At 45.5% G+C, this 23,091-nt stretch overlaps 1 protein-coding gene across 2 annotated transcripts in view; it reads right to left on the bottom strand.

Moving 5' to 3' along the window:
- Positions 1–2,287: 2,287 nt before the first annotated feature.
- The window catches only part of SMAD9 (SMAD family member 9), a 37,253-nt gene continuing 16,449 nt past the window's right edge, over positions 2,288–23,091 (bottom strand). The window contains exons 3-7 of one of the 2 annotated variants that reach the window (XM_049823358.1): positions 17,367–17,624; positions 14,356–14,493; positions 12,321–12,542; positions 7,651–7,907; positions 2,288–3,269 (exon numbers count right to left, since the gene is read on the bottom strand). In XM_049823358.1, the coding sequence (XP_049679315.1) occupies positions 3,126–3,269; positions 7,651–7,907; positions 12,321–12,542; positions 14,356–14,493; positions 17,367–17,624 (1,019 nt within the window). In that variant the 3' untranslated portion in view covers positions 2,288–3,125. The remainder of the gene's footprint in view (positions 3,270–7,650; positions 7,908–12,320; positions 12,543–14,355; positions 14,494–17,366; positions 17,625–23,091) is intronic. The other variant, XM_049823359.1, reaches the window with a different exon arrangement.

Raw genomic sequence — 23,091 nt, 5'->3', positions numbered from 1 at the left:
ATCTCGCACAGTGGACTAAAGCCCTAGAGGCCACCAAAAAGTAGGAAATAGTTCATGCAGTGATACCAGCCTTCCCAAAGGCTAACAACTCTGAGGTGGCTGTTGGATGATCACTCAGAATCAGATGCTTCGATCCAACTTTCAGCAAATACCTAAATTTGCTGAAATTCATCTCATCCTAATACAGACATTTTAGATAGGTCAGAAAATCATGCTCCAGAAATGCCTCTTTACTTACTAGTAAGGGAATATTAAGGTGACTACCTTTAATGAGAGGCATGTGTGGACTGCATTGAAGCCAAGTCCTATTTGTATGAGGATTACTATAAAAGTAGACATACAGGAAGGGAAAACCAGCTCTGAATTTACCAACTTCCATTTAAACACATTTAGGCACTTACTGAGCAAGCATCATTACTAGGCTGGGAAAGCAATCACATCTTCCCCAGGGCCCACCTCACCTACTTTTGGATATGTCCAATGTAGCAGTCCACATCTGAGCTAGTGACCCTGAGCTCCCCTTATACTCAGTGGGAAGACATAGGCACGCTCACAGCGCAGTGTATTCCACCTACTTGAAATACCTGCCTTAGGATGAAATGAATGATGCCCCAGAGGAACCTGCTTCTCTTCACTGCTATCCAGTTTTCCTCCGCAGCATCAGCAGGAAACCAGGTTCTGGACCTGCCCGAGAGCCGATGCGCCTCAGAACGTCCACCTTTGCTCTCCACGAGGAAGATGACAATGCTGGGAATGTCTAAAAGCAACCCCTAGGCTTCTCTCTCTAGTAGAAGCAAAGGAGATTTCAGCCTAAAAGGCAAGGAAGAATCTAGGATGAAGGACAGAGCTAGATCCTAGACAGAAGAGGTGCTTTTCTCTGCCCTTAGCTGCTAAGAAAGCAAAGGGATGAGCAACGTGAAAATCACAGAGAAATTACTGGCGAAAGGGTGCAATAAACATGTTAAAAATGGTGTTACCAGTACCTTGGTACAGTGACACTGATGACAGAAGGAGCTGAGGAACATGTCTTTTTCCAGACTGATCTCTCTGAACAGTACGTGGCATGCCTGGAAATTCTGTGTAACATCATTATTGGATTTAATTGCTGCAGGAGACTGTAAAGCTTTTCCTACCCCACAGTGACACTGCTGATGTCAAATGGTGACAGAATAGGGTTCTCCGCATTTACAGATTTCCTATACAACTTCCTATTACTGCTCAAACTTAACAATAATTTATCCTTCTGTGCCCTACAAATTCTTCAGGCGGCTGAAAATGCATTCAAACCAAGCAACCCTGCTAGTTTACTGATTCTTCTGCTCTGTTCATAATTACCACCCTGTAACAGGTGTTACATAGCATCTAAAACACATGGAAAGTCTTTCCAGTGATTGGTATTTCCTTTGCATATGTGATGTAGCTGAAGATTTCAGGCATCCTCTTCTAATTATGCAGTAAAATATGTAGCACCAGATATTGTGTGAGAAGAAGAGAAACATTCTGTAAAACATTTTTTTTTCCCCTCAGGATACTTCTGGCGTATTCTAAGGAGGAATGAGATTGGAGAAGTTATCGCTCTTTCTGACCCTTAAAGCAAAACCATTTTCAGTGGACTGTTCTGCCTGGGAAGAAATAATCCTCTACCCTTTCAGCAAGGTAAGGGGGACCATCAAAATGCAGTAAGAGTTTCACCTGCCTCCTCAGAAAAGGTTACCAAGTGAACGGCATTTTGTAAGGCTGGCTCTGTGGATGAGAGTACGGGCAATAGGTTTCCCTGCTTACAGAAGCACCACGGACAAGGAGCCTTTAAAAAAGGTTCTGCACACAGATTCACTCTTTGCTTGTTCGTGGCTTACGCTGCCTCACCATCCTCTGCAGGCGAGGCAAAAGCACTGCAAATGATGCAGCCTGTATCGCAGACGAGGAACCATCCATGGGGACGTACGAAGTGACCGGCAGGGAAGCCCTCGCCGTCAGACCCGAGCGTTGCCGTCGGATCCTGGGGACTGGCCAGCACAGGGGATGGACGCGGCTGCCTCCCACCTCCTCCTCACGGCATCCTGTGAGCCTGGGCTTCCTCTTCCCAGTACAGAGACTATCCCAAGACGAATGATAAAGTAATTATTCGGTTCTTCAATGCACACTTCATTTCCCTTTTCTGAATCACAGTTCAAGTCCCTTTTAGACGTACCCTTGATATCAGCACAGTAGTCTAACTACAGAGTCCTAACTTTAAAACAAACTACATCAATACTGTATAATGGATAGGATTCAGTTTACATGCCAGATACATATGCAAATATGTATGTATTTTGCAAAAAAGCACTGGAAGTTAATTAGTTTTTAAACTTATAGGCATATATTTCAAATTTTCTTCTTTTTTTCCTTAGGAGCTTGTTGCTTTTCAGTGCAGCAGTACCGTACGCTACTGCGTTAACAGTATCAGACTACTTGGATGCGTCCAGAATGCTCTGATAAGGCTCCAGTGCTGAATACGTCCCGAGGGCTCTCTCCTCCTGCCAAATCCTAGGGGAGACAGGGGTGCCTCAGCTCCTCAGTGTATCTGTTGCCCCATCGTGCTTTGCAGTAGGGAGACAGACTGGAATTGCAGTTTAGTCCTTCAGTTCACTGGACAAAAGTCATCTCTCTGCACAAGTCTGTGCACCATCTAAGGTCCTCTTTTAGACCTGAAATTAGGATGTAAAATGGATATAAATGGTGTAGAGATCTGACTTTGGTTGCCTGCAGAGGGGTGAATTTCACCTACTAGGAACAGCTACAGCCAGGTTTCTGAATCCGCATGAAAGTGCTGAGAATTCGCACCGTTTATTGGCTTGGCTGGGGAATGAAGATGCTCACGGGAAATGTTTGACACTTTTGCAGGAATTTGGCTTATTTTGTACTAGAGAACAGATACCTGAATTTCTAAACTTATTGTACTGGCATCAGAGTAACTAGAAACCACAAAATGTAGCATGGAAAAAAAGAGAAAAAGGAGAGTAGACTATGTATAGATATATTTACATCTACATACATCTACATATATAGAAGCTTCTGTTCACTGGAAACCCTATAAGCCACTGCCTGCAATAGCATCCATCCTAAGGGAATTCTAGAGATGATTCTTAAGAGACTGAGGAGATGGGGTTATGAGGTGAGCCCATCTGTGTCAGCACCTTATCCAGCCATTGCAACGGTCCATGCAGGTGGATCTCAATCCAGCAGGGCGTGCTTGTAACATCTTGGCGATGATACTCCGCTCCCCAGCCCTATAAAAGCATCAAAGGACCGAAAAGTGAGGTTTGGCTTTTATTTTTTTTTAAAATTAAATCACAACTCCAGTGCTGACAGTCTAACACAACTACAGGCAGTCCATCGCCAAAGTTCCCAAGATTTAATGCTTTGTCCTAGGGATAATTCTCTCTAGAAACTTTTCTCCATTTCAAGGTCATTGTTATCACAGTTATCAGGGACTCCATACTATGAAATTAAAAGTGCTCAGTCACACTTCCAGATGCTGAGACCGACTGGCACGGAAAGGCCCGTTTCCAAACTTGGCTGCCTGCAAACAGCCCACGGGGAATGGTCCCTGCTGTTCGCACCCCAGAGGCATGCCCAGGCAAGCGTGCCAGACTGCTGTCTGGCACAGACAAAAAGCAGGCCAGGCCCTGTCACAACACTTTAACAGGAACTGGGGAGGATCCTGGGCACGGCTTCCTTTATGGGAAGAGATGCATCCTACCACTCTGAGACTCTAGAAGTTCTAGGTATTTGCCTGAACCTCTGGAAACTTCTGGCAAGGTTCCTCTGTACCATACCTAACCTCTGTATAGACATTTTCCATAGGTTTTCTACCCTTGAACATGTCCTCTTTTCCCATGGGAGTTCCTGGCTGTCTGCAGTGGGAAGTCCTGCAGTAATTTCTCCAGCTCTGTCAGGGCGATAAGGGATACAGAGCATCTGACAGAAGATGGGGATGTGGTACTGGCAGGCAGAAAAGAGAACGAGAAGTCCCCGCGCCTCAAGCGGGCACAGCGTCTGCTTGTTAAGCAGGCGGCCTGATTTCACAGCAACACAAGACATCCAAGTCACAGCCCGAAGTCTCGCAGCTCACCGGCTGTCTCACTGCCAGAACCCAACTCAGATTTCCATCGGGCAACGTGCAAAACACGGTCCCACTGCAGGATGAGCCTCGCTCTTTGCTCATGGGCCACGGATCAGAGGAGCTGAGCCTTACCTAGCATTATGCTAGTCAGGCGGGTTGATATCCTCGTCATGAAAAAAAGGACATGGAGGCATAGTAAGACTGATGCCTGCCAAAGGTACCTAAACTGTAGAGTGCTGAACAGCTTGGACAACTGAGGCTGCTAGAACCCATTTCTCTAGATGGTCAGCTGCAAAACTAGGATCGACACCAAAACTAGATGCCATAATAAGTGGTCTGGGTAAAATCCATTTCTACTTAATGAAGAAAAGTGGAAATAAAGCAGAAGAGTAAGATATGGGCCCACCAAAGCCCAAAGAGTACTTTTAAAGAGGCAGCAATTTATCAGGCTAGAAAGGGCCTGTGTTCGTAGGCACCTCAGATTAACGTTCTGGAATTGTTTACATAAAATGCCGCTCCTTAAATCAGCGCAGTCAGACTTCTGAGTTTGTGAAGTCTTAAGTACTCAGCTGCAGTGAAGATACACGGCCAGAAAGGCAAGTGTCAGAGGAGTCGGTGCACCTCTGCTGTCTGGCGGGACAGAAAATCCGGAGGAATAGGAATTACAGGTTGCAAGCCCAACCTGCCCGATTTGGAGGAGCCTGGCAGCACGTGCGGCTGGCTGCCCATCTCCTTCTGCTGGCAACTCCCAAACCCTCGCAGTGCTGCCGTCCCAGGCTGTTGGCCGGAGCTCCCGGCAGGGGAAACGCCAGGAGGGCCGGACCCCCTGTGCGTCCCGTACATCACTCTGGGGCTGCAGGTAGCCTCCTGCATCCCTGGGGCCGAAACGAACCTGGAGGTGGAGCTCTCTTAAAGAGGGAATAAAAAGGGGAACAACTTGCAAAGCTGCAGTGGTGTTTTGCATAGATGGTGGGAAGAAGATACTGACACCCCACGGGGAGACCAGAAATGTGCCTTCTGGCATGGGGGAGATCAGCTGAGGGGTCCTGCTGCTCCTGCCAGCCCTTCCCAGCTCCTGTGGGCAACAGCTCTCTCCAGCCCAGGCTCTAGCCACGTCCCAGGGCGCTGAGCTGCCTTGTGTAGCGGAACGGCCAAGTCTGCTGAGTCGTCCCCTTAGCCTCGAGACCTGGGGAAATGCGTGAGGGAGGGTGCTGGGTTCAGACCTCGGCTTGGAGAAACTCTCCAGCCTCTCCACTTTGTGTTTCAGCAGCCTCATCTGTGGAGCGGGGACAACAGCCATCCTGCTCTGGTTATCAGCAGCGATGGATGGAAACCGCTGTCTGCTCTCACTGATGATACACTCACATTTGCCTGAGGGTTGAGCTCCTCCCAGCTGCTCCGTGGACACACGAAGGGTATCAGAGAGGACAGGACCTTCACCTCCCTCTGTCCCATGTCCAGAAGATGACACGGTCCCGGCAAGTTTCTCACATCTCGGTTCCTACCCTTCCCCGCCTCCCAGCCAGCAGCTCGAGCACTAGTGGGGTAGGAGGCAGGGTCTCCAGCCCTTTGGCTCTGCTTGCCCTGCGGGCTGTAGGTGACGAGCGGCACCTGGACACGAATCAGGGGAGAGGCCACAGGTCTGCTCTGCACCTGGGGCTCCTGGTGTGTGCTCTGACAGACAACATGCTCCTCTGTGCGCTGCATACCCAACACCCAGGGGCGTACCTGTCCCCAGACTGAACGCACCGGGGCTCACGCCTTGGGAGAAAAGTAATTTGAGAAGACTGAGTACAGGAAAGGGTCTTTACAGGTCAGGAAGGAAGAACCTAGATGAGATTTGCATAGCCATTTTCCAAAGGTCATGGGAAAGGGTTCAAAATAACTCCTCACTCCGGTCTTCTGGTGCCTAAGGCACTAAGCGGCTGCTATTATTTCAACAAAGCAAGGTGATAATATGGCAGCAGCATTATTTAATGCATCGACACCACCATTTCTGCTGCCATGCTGGGCATGGAGGCAGATAACACATCAAAGAGACTGCCCCTGAGTTGCTGAGATAATGAAAATACTGCGTAACTGGCTACACTGCCTTTACAAACAACGTGCCCATTCATGTCTTCCATTAAAGAAAACGCTGTTTGTTGGGTGTCTTGCTTTCTTTTTTTTTCCCCTAATGCTTGCATGTGAGCAAGATGTCAGTTCCTTCCCAAGAACAAAGCAACAGCATGGTCACAGGCAGGGAGATTTTGGCTTGGACCCTTGGGAGAAGTTACAGGGCACTCTTAATGCTCTCAGAGAGTTAAGGAGATGGGTCCCCAAGGATGGCTGGAAAGAGTCAGACCAGAAAGCTGTGTGGGACTCAACTCATCTGCTTTGCAGAACGTAGGGGAACTGGGCTCGAGCCTCAAGGAGTTTTGTAGTATCTTAGATGTGAATTCAATCAGATTGATTCAGTCATTTGTATAGAACCAAATCTGCAAGACAAAGGGACATACTCAAGCCACTTCTTATGGTACCTAGCAGAACCAACTGGCTTCTAATGGTGCAACTTCTCTAGTTTGTAGGCTGAACATTGCTGCTAGCTCTCCCCAGCAGCACTATAGGAAGTCAGTCCAGCGCATCTGTAAACAGTCCTGAAATACTCACCATTCTCTGGGGTTTATATGCTGCAATAGGCACCTAAGTAAATCCAAAGTCCTAAAGGGGGTCGAGATCTTATTCTGGCGAGAAGGCCATTCAGAAGATTTAAGAAACTCCCACAAGGACTGATACATCACACACAGAGCAGTCAGACTGCAAAGTTCAGATATGAAAGACACGGAAACAGTAATGGCTTTGGTGGCCTCCTGTCTCTTCCAAATAACGGGGGAAGGTCACATGTTCTTTTGGGTTTTGTATCGTGCTTGCAAGAAGCCCTTCTGGTTGTGTGGCTGGCCAGAGTGAATGTCATCAGAAATTAAGACAATCTCTTGCCAGGGATCAGACAGGTGGAAAACAACAACAATTCCCAGCAGGTTCACTGGGGGCTGAAGGAGGACTCAAGTGTTTCTTGACTGAGACCATATACACCAATCTATAGTAATGGTGAGACTGTAAATTAGTCTAGAGACATGAAGACATTCCTTTCAGATCTACGGCTCTACCAAGCTCTGTTGCAAACCAGTAATGATAGGAGAGATCCCAACTGCCTAAGATTTGTGCTACAACATTTACATGTTGCTAAGCCCCTCTAATTTGAGCTCTTTATGCAATCAATGGGGGAACATCACCGTGCAATCTCTGCTTATTTTCCGCAAAAAGCCTATGGAAAACCTGATTTTTGGAATCTACGAGATTTCCAGGTTGACCACAAAAGCTACTGATTTTAAGCACCTAGAAGTTTAAGGCAACACTAGGAAACAGGCAGTCTGAATTGCTATTTGCAAGTTGGGTGTCTAAATCCCCACTTCGGAAGGATCTGTTGGGCTCCAGTTCTGCACCAAAGCTAGCAAGTGATGGGATTTGCCTGTTCAGAAATGCAAGAGAAAACAAAGAATCCTTACTTTAACAAAGCTCATTCGAATAGTACACATCTTGGTCAGCTCATACACCACTTCAAAACCATGATTGACTGACTGGGCAAGCAGCTGGGCAAAGAGCTGGTTGTTGAAGATCTTGAGGCTGCAGCCACTGGGGATCTTGCAGACAGTGGCTGGGTGGAAACCATGCTGGTAGTTACAGTTGCGGCTTTGCACAAAAATACTGCTGTCGCTGACACATTCAGCATAAACTTCCCCACCGACATAGTAAAGATGAACACCTTGAAAAAGAAAAAAATAATGTGTATTATTTCTCCATTGTTCACAACACACTTTATACCAGTAACTCTTTCACTATTTTACTGGTGTGGGCATACAAGCCCAGGATCATTCCAGGCACTCAGTGCCTATACATTGCCTTTTAAAAGATGGTAAACTGTGTGCAAATCCATGTATCTATACAATGGATCCACCGACATTAAGAAGAAATGGTCATAAACACTATTTTGAGGTACTGGTCTAGGAGAAAAGTCTTGGCATGTGATGTTTTTCTTTGTTTCTCAGTGAAGGTTCGTTTACTTCCTTAACCCAACAGCATAGTACTTTATGACAAGACACACACACATAAACATATGTCAACCATATACAAAGCATGGATCAAAACTGTCAAAGAACTGACAAATCTGTTATGCATTACACATCTAAACATATTTTCACTGTTGAGCACATACACGCTGAGCAAGACCCACTTCACTGCACGCTATTTTTTTACTACAGGATCCTATCTCATGCAGTTCAAACACAGCATGGTGTGTACTTAAAATAGCTTGTCTGTATTTTGCTTTATCCACCACATCAGAACCATGTATTTGCATTTACATGACGTGACTTACTCATCAGATCCTGTTCAAAGTGACCTTTAGCAAGAAAATGGCTAATTTCCTTCTGGACTTTTCAGTGCCCGAGTGACTTACTAACTCTTAAATTTTTACCGTGCCTTGCGGAAATGAGGATGGAAGCATTTCTACCCATTCAAAGACTCTGCCCTCCCCCCCCCCCCACCCAGGATATGGGCTTGCATGAAAATATACCAAAATTGGTGGGAGAATTTATCTCAGCCCAATTCAGCAACCTTAAAATTAGGGATCTCGTGTAAGAGAATTGTCTAGATGCCTTCTCTAGTTGATAGATGATGAGAGGCACTGTGACCAGATGATTCACTCCATCTGCTACAGGGTGCCAGCTTAAACTGATGGAAGCCTGTGCAGGTGCTGAAAAGGCGCTCTCGTTCCCTGCTCCTGCTGCTTCTTCCCACAACTGCTTTCATGCTGGCAGCAATGGCTGGGGATTGGGCAGCCATCCAGACTGGGGAACGGAACCAGCTAATAAACTTAAAACCAAACCAAACAAAACAAAAGAAGATTTGTTTGAGCGAGATCTTCATCAGTGCAAGTGTGGCAATGGGGACCCGGACTGCTTAAACGTGAGCATGAAATCACACCCTGAAGGAGGCCAAGTCATCCTCTGAAGATGCCCAGACATTCACCTTCCCATGGCTAGATTAGGTGAGATGAATCCCTCCCATCCCATGGCCACGAGACGTGGAAGGACTCTGTTCTCATAAAAAACACCACTAAATAAAAATAAAATCCTCCTCTCTATTCCCAGGTACAACATTCAAATCCTTACATACAAATGCACATGTTCACTGAGTCTCAGTGGACTGCCTGCAAAGCTAGTGATAACTATCGTTTAATAATTCAGTTGTAATTAGTTTTATTCCTGTTGTCTTTCATGCGAAAAAGACTGGTTACATATTCCCAGTCTGTTCATCATTCTGCGGTCATGACAGCAAGGGGCAGCAGCACATCCTTAGGACAAAAACAGCCTCTAAACACAAGTGGGAAAGGCTCAGGGAAAAGCAGGTTGAGTGGGAAAGGAATCTGGGAAAAATACGCTCTCCCATAGACTTCCAGGGTGACTCAGACGGGAACCTTAAAGTCTGTCTTCAAGCCATCACTTGACTTTTACTTCTATGCACCCACGAGATCTCAATTAGACGTGACTGGCAGGGGGTGTGACTCAGAGCACACGCTAACTAGTATTGCACTGGGAACACGGGTGAGGTGACAGCTCCATTAGACCGGTCGTCAGCTCCAGTCCAACGGCACCAGCCATTATGGGGTGCTGCACATTGTGACTGCTATGCCTTGACCTAGGTCTCCTTCCCTTCTGTGGAAGATGGACAAAGGGGAAGGACTCAAAAACATGAAGGTCCTAGCTGACCTTGATGGAGTCCATATAACTTTCTGAAATAAACAGACGGAGTGAGAACACAGGGTAGGGAGAGAAGAATAAGGACATAAATGTTCACCACATTTCAAATCTTCAGGTGTGGCTACTGATTTAGGGTGATCACGCTTCTGGGTGCTAAGGTGAAAAATTTTAAAGGCTGGATTTTCGGAGTATGCTGAGTAACCCAACTTCTGAAAAAAATGAATGCTTTCAAAGGCATAGCCCAAACTGTGTACTACAATAACAAAACCACCAAAGTCACTTCTGAAAGCAGAGGCTACAATTTGCTTTTTCCTGGTGGACTTTTTAAAAGCAATAAATACAGCAGTAATGAAATGTCAGTGTGTATTTCCATTCTTCTAGTATTCATTCACCAGAGACAAGCACCCTCAAGGAAGCCAAGCAGCCGAATACGTATTTGTAGAAGACCAAATCAGGGGTCTGCATGTTTTAGTGGGATTTCATTGCTCTCTGCAGAAACTGGAAATTCAGCAGTCTCTAAGCATCCACATCTTTTAGACACTCTGATCAGAAGTCCCCTTTTTTGCCCTTGAAGTCTGACTGCTGAAACAGGTCCAATTGCTAGTAGATGTTGCATTGTGTTCTGGATTGTTTTTAGCTTTGATGTGGTATTTCCAGGAAACCGTTTCACGCTGATACACTAGATGACAATTCAATCACATATCCTTATCCTACTGAGCTAATCTTGTTTACTCACTCTTTTTTCTCGCCTGTTAACATGTGACAATTGTATCCATTTCAGTAGCTTTCATCTGTCCAGAATGCCTTTGAACTACACACTTTTGGAGCTGCTCTGTGCTCTTCTGCAGGCCTGTGCTGGTGCCACTTCTACTCCACTTGAACATGTTTTTTTAAGATTTGCATAAATAGGGAAGAGCAGCAGTAAAATTAAGGATCTCTGATATACTAAACTACTCTCTGGACAACCTGCTCCCTTCCCTTGGGCAGATTCCTAGTGTACGACTTTAAAGGACTTTTAATCAGTGAAGACAGATCTTCAGATTTGAATGGATGAGGACCATTAGCATTTAGCTCATGTTCTTTCTATTCTGTCTCTTCCTCTTTTTGGGCAGAAAGTCACAGGATGTAACATCCTCAAATGACAGCTTTGACTGGGATCTTTTGTCATTTTTCTTTTAGGGCCGGGCTCAGCTTTGATCTACACCCCTCTGACAGCTTATGCTGATAGAGAAGCTTTGCTTTATTTTCAGAGTAAGTCAGAACTAGATGTACTACTCATTTCTGCCCCTCACAACAAACTACTACGACAGACCCTTGTAGCATCACACTGGCTTGACACAGTGCAACCCAGAAGTGTTTTCCCTTCTGGAGAAAAGTGCAAGAGCTACGTACAACACCTCCTGCATGAGCCTTCAGGTTCGCTGTTCCTTGTAAAAACTATGTCACATTTGTCTCAGAGCTTCCCCATATTCGGTCATTCAACACTAGACTATCAAGAGCCAATTAAAATACTGCTCTAGGCCTGGGAAATGAGGTGAGGTTGACAAGATAATAGGAGTGGAACAATTAGAGTTAATTAGCCCAGTGGGAAATCCTTTCCCAGGCAGCTACTGGTGAGAGGCTGGGTTGGCAAGATCACGAGTCTAGACTGGATATACCAGAACAGGCAAAGCTTCGCCTGCACAGAGAAGTGGCCGGTACGGGGCTTCTGAGTCACCACCAGAAACAGCACTAAGTTCTGGGAGAACATCAGGTGCTACGCAGCCCTAGTGATCTGGGATGGAGTGTGTGTGGCCAGGCATGCCCAGGTGTGGTCTCCTCGTACTTGTCACCAGTAGCGTATGATCCTGCATGCACAGGGTATACATACCCCAGCAGCGGAGCACACAAGGAAAACTGCTGGAGGGAGAATGCAAGACTTAGTTTTACTGGTGAGAAGTTGACAAGGCAGGGAATCAGACTGGTAGGGGGGAAAAAAGCTACAAAGGCAACTCTGGTAGATTTCTTCAGCTAAGTAACTCAACTACTAAGTGTTTCATCCATCTCCCTTTGTTATTTGGTGGGAGGAGAACCAGCCCTGAGGCACCAGCAATTATCATTTTAGTGGCATTTCAATGGCAATATTCCCAGTTGCCAGAAGCTCTAATAAATAAAATGAAAATACATACTGCTAAATTAGAACACACAAATATAAACACCATTTTTCTCTTCGCTGGCCAAGTAAATAGCTTTTGTAAGAAGCTACTCTGCTGATTGTTATCCAGTCAGAAAAGAATCAGCTGCTTTTCTTCTGTTTCAGAAGTAATCTCAGAGCTTTGATTTTAAGACGAGCACATCTGACAAATCAGCTAGGTTTGTTAATGCAACGCACCGTTCTTTCAAGCTCTGAATACTCCCGAGAAGGGATTTCCTCTTACCTTTTCCTATGTGTCTCCTGGTGTTTTCTATAGTAGAGTTGCGGTTTACATTTGAGAGCAGTCCCAGGCAGAACCTGTTTTTGTTATTTGAGGGATCTGTAAATCCATCTATAAGGATACTTCGTGAGGAAGCCTGGAAAGTCTCCCCTACCCGGTTGTTGAGTTCATAGTAAGCAACTGAGCACCAGTGTTGGGGTTCTTCATAGCAAACAGGCCGAAAGTCTGTAGGAAATAAAATTAATCAGCTGCTCAGGTCTCAGTAATATTTTTTAAACAAGCATTCTGTTTTCTTTCCTCCCTCCCTCCCTCTCTGCTATCCCCCCGCCTCCCTCCCTCCCCAGCTCTTCATCTAAACAGTCACTTATGTCACGCTTTACCTCAACAGCAGCTTCTGTTTCTTCTTAATTTTATGACTGAAGCCCCAAACATGCAAAGGGCTGGTACACCAGCTTAACTCTAAGCCTCCAAGGAGTCCCACTTGTTCTTAAAAGCGATAATTCCACTGCATTAAATTAAGCACATGCTGACATTCCTTGCTGAACCAGGGCCCAGACTCTACACTGAAAATAGTAAAGGATACATCTGCTCTGCACACCAGCAGGAGCTAGGGATGACAGATGGGCTCAAATCAAGTCAAAACTGAGCCAAGCCTTCAGCCTAATACCTAACTCTGAAGTTCAGAAGTAATCAATCACTGCCCCCAGGTTTTTTGCGTGCTTTGGGGCTTTTCGCTTCCATGTGGGACCACGAGCAGAAATGCAGCAAGGTCATTTCTTTTGGATCTACCCCTGCCCACATTTTCTAACTCAGAGACAGAGAAAGACTGAAAAATGTAACAGAATCTCTGAGCCTCATTCATCCTACAGGAATTAGTGGGAAACCTTATCCTGCCTGCCCACCACAGGCGTGTGAGCCTCCCTGCCCCCAGAGCACCTCTGAGCATAACCTCTAATAAACTTCCAACTAATATTCACCAGGGCAGTGATCAGGGATGGTAAACTATGGTCAAGAGATTAAAGTATCGCGACAATTTATTTAAAAGTATTGGTGTGTGATAACTAGTTATTATCTGGCCATTCTGTGTACCCATCTGTAATTAGCACTATCACCCTCATCTTCCTTCTGCTCCAGTTCTGTGATACAGACAACATGTGTTCCTCACTGTTTCAGAAGGCTGGCATTATTTTTTTTAATGTGCATGTCTGTGCACAGTGTTCAGTCCTCATGCCACAAAGGACATTTGTTTAGGACTACAATATGCTGGACTAAAAGAACGATGGTGATTTTTCCTTTGGAGTAGCAGGAAGCCAAAGGAAAACCCAGCAGAGGAACTCCACTTCCCCTTGCTGCTCTGCAGCAATGGGCTTTGAATGGTGAAGGCATCACCTGCCTCTACTAGTCTGGAGGTAGTGGAGACCATGCTGGAGAGGGTTGAAGTTGCTTTGAGGGGAGCGAGGAGGATCTCAGACCTTTCTACTCTGACCACCCATGACCTCTCCCACTAAAGCATTCTTACATGAGGACGAAGAGTTCAGCCCTCTGTAAAAATCTCTTTGTGTACTTCCCTGGAACATGTCCTTTTCTTTCCTAGCCAGCCAGCAATATATAAGATTAATACAAAGATGGCAGTAAGAAAGGTCCCAACCACAAGGCTTTAAAGTACTTGAAACCCAGGACTGAAAGTGATAAAGAAATCTGTTCCGATATTGATAGTGCTCTTGTGTTATATTGCCTCACCACCCTTGCTTTGCTATCTTTGTCTTTACAACGTAGATAACAGTGTTTGCTTTCATTAACGGTTTTCTAACTGTAATAGTCCATGGATGCAAATAAGGTCTAAACTCTGTAACTTCGCACGTAATTCACTGAATTCTTAAATCAACCTATTCTGCCAGCTAATGGATGGGTCTAGTACACAGCCTTACCGAAAAACTCTCTGAAACCTATTACTACAGATCACTGAACCTTCTTGTTCAAATAACAATTTTTTTGCTTAACAGTTTTTCTTTGAAGAATAGTACAAACGGTTATTTACTTTCAGCTTCTCCATCGGCAGATTTACCTCCATTGGGCAAAGACAGCACTAGTTGACTTTCGGCTATTGCATCCATTGACCGCCCATTGTGGGTTCCTGGAGGTTCTCTTGCATGGTAAGGTGGGGGTGGAGTTTCCACTATTAGAAAGAAGGAAAGAAAGAAAAGAGAGACACCTAAATCAATATGTTGGTAAATTCTCCCTGGCTTTTACTGGTGAATACTTAACTTCTTCAGCATTTTTTAGCTAGAGAAGGGCTGGAAACAGAGCACAAATCTGAACCTGACCTCCCTTCAGTCTCCAGATTAAGACCATTACATGTTCAGGGAGGATGGGAAGGAAGGGCTGTCATGTTGGACGTGCTGCCCTTGAAAGAGAGAGGGACAGTCACAACAGTGCCTCAGGCCTAGACCAGTGTCCAGTCAAGCTCTCTGTTAACACCAGGTCTTACCCTAAGAAAGTAACATAGTTTGATCCTTCAGTTCCAGACTTCTCTCACAAATTTAAAACTTGAAGAGGATGATTTAAGAGCAGAAGCTAACTTTTAATTGATCCTCTGGGAGAAAGCTCTCCTTCTTCACAGACTATAAAAAAAGCCTATGGAAAGCCTTTCCACTCTAAAATCAGACTTGCCAAAACTCCCTCCAGATTCGTCCTTTTTACCTCTGTCCTACAAGGGAAGGCTGGCCCTTGTTTTCTGGTTTGTTCAGTCTCCCATCAAAGAGAAATGGATGTGATAACAAAGTACGGAGAACAAGTATCAACTCACAACCTGCCCAGCTCCTGATTTGTTTCATTTATGGCACAGTAAGCTAGAAGACAGAAGGTGACTCTACAGTGGGGATTCTCAAGAAAGACAGGAGGCTTTAGAAAGCCAAAGAAAAAGGGACTTCATTTTTGTATTAGTATATGTCAACATTCACTGCCTAAGCACTAAAAGCATGTAGTTTTATTCATTTGAACAGATGCTCAGTGGGCTCGTGTGTAAATTACAGCCATATACAAGCTTGCAGGACTAAGGGTCTCCTTAAGAAGACCAAGGTTTAACTTGGTTCCAGGTTGAAATCTCCTCTTTTGTTCGGAGTCTGTTAGCCGGCCCTCAAAACAGAGCAACTTCACGTAGAGTGGATAAATGTCGACTGTCTCATAAGACAACCATTGAATCTTCCAAGTAAGTACTGCACAGGAATGTTATTCTATTTAAGCATTGTTCAGGATTTAGGAATTTCATACACTCTGTGATATTTCTAATATATAGATGACATAACCCTCCCATAGAAAATGCAACAAGCTAGAAGAGTAAAACAAAATCAAGAAAGAGTAGAAGAGAGTACAAGTCACAGAAAAGAATATAATGTGGTTATACAGGTATTTTTGATGTCTACACCTAAGCTAGTCACTACAAGCTCTCCTTATACCCACTAAAGAAAAATAGGCACCTGTAGACACAGTGCATCTCAGCTAATTTAGACATATACCTTAAGATGCAATGAATCTTGTTCTAGGAGTGCCTGTTTTTCTCCACTGATTACAGAGAGAGTATAGACAGTTGCATAAGATGTAGAAATTTGCATCGTTGACATCTATATTTGGTCACACCAATCCCACTCAAGGTTCTTGATGTAACTCCAGTTTGCTTTAGATAGTCTTCCATCCCTGATTGTTACGCAGGCAAATTATGCTTATCAGCATGCCGTGTGCTGTGATATACTGAAGCTCAGGTTGAGCCACTTCCATTTTTAAGTAGCTTCGCAAGGTCCCAAGTTCAGTTAAATACACGAATCATAGTTATTACATAGTTGGAATGGGCCTGATTTACCTGTCAGGACCAGCTCCACTGAATCCAGCTTGGTTACACAGAGGTGAAAGAGAAAGATGGGAGAAGACAAACAAGTCCTACTGCTTGCTGAAATCTTTCAATGTTGCTAAGTGTGTTTTAATCTGAAGTACAGATCTAGAGAAGAAATGAATGAAGGTCCATTCAATGAATGGAGAGGGAAGGAAAAACATCACACTGTGTTGAAAATGTCCAGCTTAAAAGAAGGTTCAAATACGACAAATACCTTGTAAAAATAAACACCCTTCTTGCACTTAAAATCAAAACAGGCGTATCATTAAGGACATGTATTTCAATGCTTTGTAGTTGAGACATTAAAACATTAAGCTACAAGATTCTGACCTGAATTAATCGTTGTGAAAAAGCTGAGAACATTGAAACTATTTGAGAGTTACAACAAAGTGCAGAAGTGAATCTGAACCGTGTTTCGACACTAAAGCTTGCTCTCGGCTGTGTTGCACGACACCTTCTTGGTATATTTAACAGCAAAAGCATAGTTAAATTATCAGGTAATTAGAGCAGTACGAAGTAAGGAGTTCCCAACGCAAACCACCTAAGCGACATAACCCTGCCGACCTCGGAACCATGGAGCTGATGAAACACGTTCCAAAGTCATAGGAATCTGCCTGGTGACTTCACCAAGAAATGGGCCAGACTGTTAAACGCCTTTATTTCCTGAAGTTTATACAGTCAGCGGGATCACCATAGATTAAAAAATATTTCTGCGTACCAATTTCCCCATTTTATTCTGTCTCTCTTGATGGAGTTTCTAAAGGTCTCTACCCTGACCATCTCTATTAGAGGTGCCTAACTTATGTGTTGCAAATGCTCTTTTCTGTGGATTGCATCAGAAGCTTGGATGGGCAGCTTTAGGCAGAATGTGGCCCCGCACACCTGCTCTTCTCCTCAGCTCTCCCCTTACAGTAATCACAAAATCTCATCCAGGCACTTCTAGGAGTGGGATGGCTACAACTCTTTTTCCTTGAGCATCCGTCAGAAGGACTGGGAGACAATACTAAGAAACAGTCATAAGAAATCACGTTCCAAATACAACCTGTCCAACAGTTCAACCTGTAGCTACAGCCTGCGGGGAGCACGCAGAATTGGCACCTGACCCCAGGCCCTGGCAAGAACCTGGATCACCGATTTCAGGATGTCTGAAAGCTCATTCTTACCTGTGAGCTGATAGGGACTTCCAGGTCCAGAAGAGCTTCCTGGTGAGTTGGGGTAGCTGATGCTGTTAGGTGACTGGGAGAACAGGTGGCTGGGTGATGATGGAAAAGGGGTGCACGGAGGATGCTGGAAAGAATCAGGATAGGTGGCATTGTGCGGCATCAGCGGCTCGCTGTGCAGAGAAGTGTTTCGAAACTTGGCGAGGAGGCTGAGGTGAGGGTTAAACTCGCTGTGTCTTGGAACGAGTACAGGAGGTAGAACTGAAAATAAAAACAAGAACAGAAAAAATCTGGTTAAAACTGCACTCTTGAAAGTGTATCTTTTTGTAAGTTAAAAAAAGGCATATTCCATGCTGCCCGAATATTGTTGTCTATATACAAGACATTTAAGGGCAACAAGCCTGTCCAAAAGCTGATTCTTGGACCCTTTTTTTCCCAGATTTGCAGCAATTCCATATGCAAAATATGGACTTATTCCTGTCTGGAGCAAGGTACCATAAAATTCACAGGTACGGCATGCGCACACAGCTCTCTTACAGAAATGCAAGTGGCACATTTCTCCCTCTCAAAATTACCTATTCCTTCCTTCCTGAAAGACTGAACATGTCAGTAGTTTGCTAAATATTGTCACCAGGATTTGCCAAAAACACAGCCAAGTTTGATAACAATTAATAGTGCTCTGCAACACACTGCGTATTTTACTACCAGTTTTTTACAGATGGGCAAAAGGAAGCACAGACCTGAAGCTAGATACCAGATTTAAAAGGTTTTCAGATACTTGACAAGGCTGCCAGCCAGACAGTGGGATTTTTAAAAGGAAATGTAAATGGCAATTCAAATATTGCAGCAGTATTAATTTAGCTCTTGCAATATAGTTAGAAAAGATCTAGCATGAGGAGGCAAATGTCAATGGTCAGTAGTTAAGACATGAAAAACACAGGTCAGAAAACTGAAATCCAAATTCATCCATGTAAAAATTGGCCTAAAGAAGATACAACCTCTCTGCACAAAATCTCTTCACTTACATCTCATACTGTCAGTGCTGTTAACAGCATTGCTGCACCGAGAAACCTAAAGTTGACTCCAATTATTTTGAATTCTGACATATCAGGAGCGAGAGCAGAACTGGAGTCAAAACACTTCAGAAAACACAACTAGTGAGCTACCTGCGAAGATGCAGCCCCTAGGCTGGAATACAAACGGGCTTGCTAAATAGTTCTGCATATGGGAGTTCAACTTGAGGCTTTAACTGGGTCGCCCGTAGTCCGCAGGGGGAGAACAGCACCTACAATGGGCGACTCACGTACCCCAAGATTTCTCTATTAGTTACTAGCTCACATAGCGCCTAATTCTCTTAAGGCCTTAAACGTAGGTAGGGAGAATGAATCCCCAGTTGCTATCACGCAGTTCTAAAAGCCACCAGAGAAGAAGATAAGGAGGCAATTTGAGTTATTGTGACAAGGATGAATTGTCCCAACACCGGGAACAATTCAGCAGGCTTGTATCGATTGACCTAGTGTCCAGAGTTCCTGTGGCCTAAAACCCAGCAGCATGTAATCTTTCAGTCTATCCTTACTAGCTTATGGAAACAAATAGCACCGTGCGCTCTTGGTTATAAATGCTGACAGGAATATATGGTTTGAACGTGTTTTAACATATTGTTTGGGCCCAAAAGCTCTGTCTAGGTAAGGCCAATTTTTTTTTAGGTAGGTTAGCTAACACCTTTTAATTACAGCAAACTCTCATTTATCCAGCGTAATGAAAGAATGGAGTAATTGTTATAAAGCAAATAATATAGAGATAATGCAAAACATGAGCCTGAGAAGAGGCTGTAGGAACATCCTCCTTGGAGTGCACTCTCAGTGCACATCGACTGCTCAGAGAGGAGGAGCAGTGCCTGGTACCAACGCCAGGTTTACACCTTCTTGCTCGATGCAGCGCTATGCTGCATATGGGGCAGGCTTAAACCACACTCCTGCCCGTCCACTGGCATACACCATTTGGGAATTTGCCAGTCACCCATGAACTGGAGAACTGAGCCCTAAAAACATACAAAAGACTGTACTGATGACAGGGCGTTCACCGCAGAAGTTATCTTCTTACCTGCCTGGAAACACATGCACTGGGATACCTGTTAAGAGCCCATATGCAGGCCCTTTTCTGGCCCAATGCATTTCTGTTTAGCTTCTGGCCAGCACAAGGATGGTGCTTTGGAGACCAGTTTCTTTCCTTCTGCCTCTGATATGCCGCTACCTGTGGGATGAAGATTTTATTGCCACCCTCTTAAGTCCTTTGGCAAGAGAAAGGTATTTCTGCTTCTTTACCACTTCTTTAGCTTTTTGGATTTCCTAGACTCTCCCGGCAGGACTCATACAAGCCACACAGGTATCCACATCGGAGATGCATTGCCCAGTCCCCCACGGATCTCTTCATAGCCAGTGGAGAGAAAAAGACTCTTTTACTGCTCAGTTCACCTGCTCTATACTGGGACAAGACCAGTACCGCCACTGCAGATGGGGTTTTGGTGAGCTGGATCCCTCCAGTCCCATGGTCCCGTGAGCAGCTCCAGGCTGTGAGCTGCTGCTGCTGGAGTTTTCCTCTGCTGCTCCATGAAACTGGTATGACGCTTGCCAGGTCTGCTGGTGCTCAGCCAGCTCTGCCCAGCAGCTTTAGAAAACGGGGAACTGGTGATCCCTTTGCACCCAGCAGAGGTGCTGAGCAAAGGACAGCTGTGGTACTGCAATGCCGTGCAGCGCTGGGAGGCTGGCACCTCGCTGCGGGTACCACAGCTAAGGAAGCGGCTTTCTTCAGCCCTGTGAGAACTCGGTGGAACTCCTTCTCCAAATGAAAGCTGAGAATCTGGATGTGTGAAGAGCACTTGCCAGGGAAAGCCTCTGACTCGCCCTGAGTGAGTCAGCAAGAGGAATTTTCAAGCCTTGAACTCCTTCCCAGCTCTGACCAGGGTACTTTTAATTTCTGCTCTGCTGTACAGTTTTTGCCACCTCACTCAATCCTTCCACTGACTGCTCTGTGGCTGCCTAGAGGGCTAAAGCCTCTGTGGTGGTGGGAAATTCAGAGATTTTCTTGTTTGGGGCTAAAAATTCCCCAGAGGGCCTTGTTCTCCTTGTTCTTTTAGTAACAGATGTCACCCTCCAGGGCTCAACCACTCTGAGGGAAGTGTGACCAGAGGCACAAGACTGAGTGACAGAGCACACTGGGACCTGTCTGTCCTCATAATTCACCTGTGTTGTTTCCACTCAACGGGATCGTTTTCTTCTACCTGCTATTCCCCACCGAGAGCCAGGGGCGGATCCTTCCTTCTATGCATGCCCAAGCGTTGGTGTTCTTTGTTCAACTGAAGACACATACGGTCATGTCCCAAGTCCTGCCACTACCTTTCCTGCACTAGGCTTTCTCCTGTTCCCTTTAGCTGCAACAGTTCTTGCAGAAACCTGGCTGTGTCCAGAGCCTGTGACTTCAGGTGCTAGCAAGCAAACTATCTGCCTCACGGTTTAATTCCAGGTACAACATCCACACTGCGATTTCTCACACATCAGCCCATCTTTGCAGATTTCACTACCTTTGGAGACCTACCCTGCAGTGAGATCCATCTGTTCCCTATGCCCATGCCCACTCGCAAACACCAAACACACGGCCAACACGGAGATCACCAGGTGGTCTTCCAGCAGGGAGGCTACCACATCTTAGTCCTACTCGGGCTTGATGAAAGCAGTTTGCCTAAATCAAAAGTTCATTTAGGCTCCTGCTGTCTACAGCAATGGTGCACACTGGAATTTGCAGTATCTACACATGAATGATCTCATATAAAAATAACAGGGTACATGTTTAGGCAGCTTCTCTATTTTTCTGAAACTGCAGCGTCTCGTGACAACAAACCATTCAAGGCTTCTGACCGGCTCTCTGAGGCAAAGCAATGAAGGGAGAAGCAGAGCCTAACCACCATGCCTACCTCCTTTAGGCTAGGTGGCCTAGCCCCTCTCTGCAGTGGGTGTTGCACAAATAGAGGAAATACTTGCTGCATTTTTCTAAACAGCACCTGCTGCTCAGCAGACCTGAGAAGAAATCCGCTGGGGACACTGGTAGCAGCAATAAAAGCTATGCATAAGCTGTGCAGTATTGGCCAGCACAGGACTAGGATGTGGCTGGGCAGCCTGAGGACACAGCAGAGGCAGTGAATCTCAGGCTCTGAATCTCAGAGCAGAGCTTAAAGCTGCTCTCTAGTAATCGAGGCCTAGGGATCTGCCAGGCCATTAAAGAAAGGGTGAGGCTCTCCCATCTTTGACACAACTCATTCATTCTGAATAAAAGTTAATGGATCTGGTCACAGAGTGGTTGACTCAGCAAGACAGACTGCAGCGATGGAAAGTAAGCCCCAAAAGGATGGACATTTGTATGAAAATAATACTGGCTTGTGGCTTATAAAAAAATGCACTGCTGACTAATTGCGTGGGTGGATTCTTTAGCTCCAGAGGATGAGACTCAGAGAATCTCACATAAGCCTAAAATCACCAACAGCCAAGATGCACAAGATTTCCCGTAGTTAAGAGGACTGTTGTTTAAACAGACCGGCACCTAGATCAATTGCTCCCAGCCTTTTCTGTGGTGATCCCTCTGCTACCACTTTCTCTTGAAGCTCATTTCTTCTCTTGCCTCATCACCACCACCTCCTTGCAGCACTGCTTTCTAATTGCCTCTGGCCTGGAGCTGCACTACTGCCCCTTGCAGTGGTGTAAGTTCTCTCTCCTGCCGCTGCCCCAGCACACCCGAGTAGGTTGTACTCCTCGCTGCACCTCGTCTTTAGCAGGGAGGTGACTCACTTCTAAGCTTCAGCTTCTAAGCTGTCCCTGTAAGAAGAGCGGTAGGGGTGAATACAACAGCCCAGGAGCAACTCCCAGAACAATTCTGTGAAGAACTGGCACGGCGCAGCTTGCATCCTCGCAGCTGTGCTCTCTTTCACCTCCAAAGCAAGGTGGTCACATCCAAAGTGCCCAAAGTCCCTTCTGTGGGCTAACCCCCGCACCCAGAGAACTGCTACTCCCTGTGAGTCTGCACGGGTCAAAGCTGTGCCTGGGAGCACGCTACCGGTTCGGCAATACACAGACCTGCACCTTGGCTCCGTCTCATTCACTAGTAGAGACGTAGCCAATCTGCTGCACAGACAGAGGAGAGAGACACGTTCACAGCTGAAACCTCCTGAGTTTCAGGGTCAGAACAACAAGGTTTGGCAGCCATTTAGCAGCTGCTGGACTACCCCAGTCCTAGCGTTTGTTAGCTGGCACTGAACAGAGCAGAAGACCGGGGCTGAAAACGGCACTGTGCAGTGCTATCGGCTGCTGCGCTGAGGACACTCCGTCAACTGCACTGGAGGTACGCCAGAAGAAACGAGAAGACACTAAAGACCGCAGCCTTCAAAGAGAAAGATACACAAAATTGGGTATTTTATGAGCATCTTTTCTTAGATTCTTGAAGAGTTTATTTTAGGAAGGCAGGAGATCAGCTCTTTCCACTGAAAACTGTTGACAACAAGCACCACTCACAGCAGCTGTAAAATTTTAGTTGTGACAATGTTTACAGCAGTTCAGACACAACTTCAAAATGACAGCTCCGCTGCAGTGGAAGGACTGTCAGAAAAGGGAGCAGCCCCTGTTGTTTAACAAATGTTAACAAATGTCCTTCCCTTATTTTATCTGCGTGAAAAGAAACATCC

This window comes from Accipiter gentilis, chromosome 19 (assembly GCF_929443795.1).
Source record: "Accipiter gentilis chromosome 19, bAccGen1.1, whole genome shotgun sequence".
Lineage (NCBI taxonomy): Eukaryota > Metazoa > Chordata > Aves > Accipitriformes > Accipitridae > Astur > Astur gentilis.
Note: the sequence above shows the minus strand (reverse complement) of the source record. Positions and strands in the feature narration are given on the sequence as shown.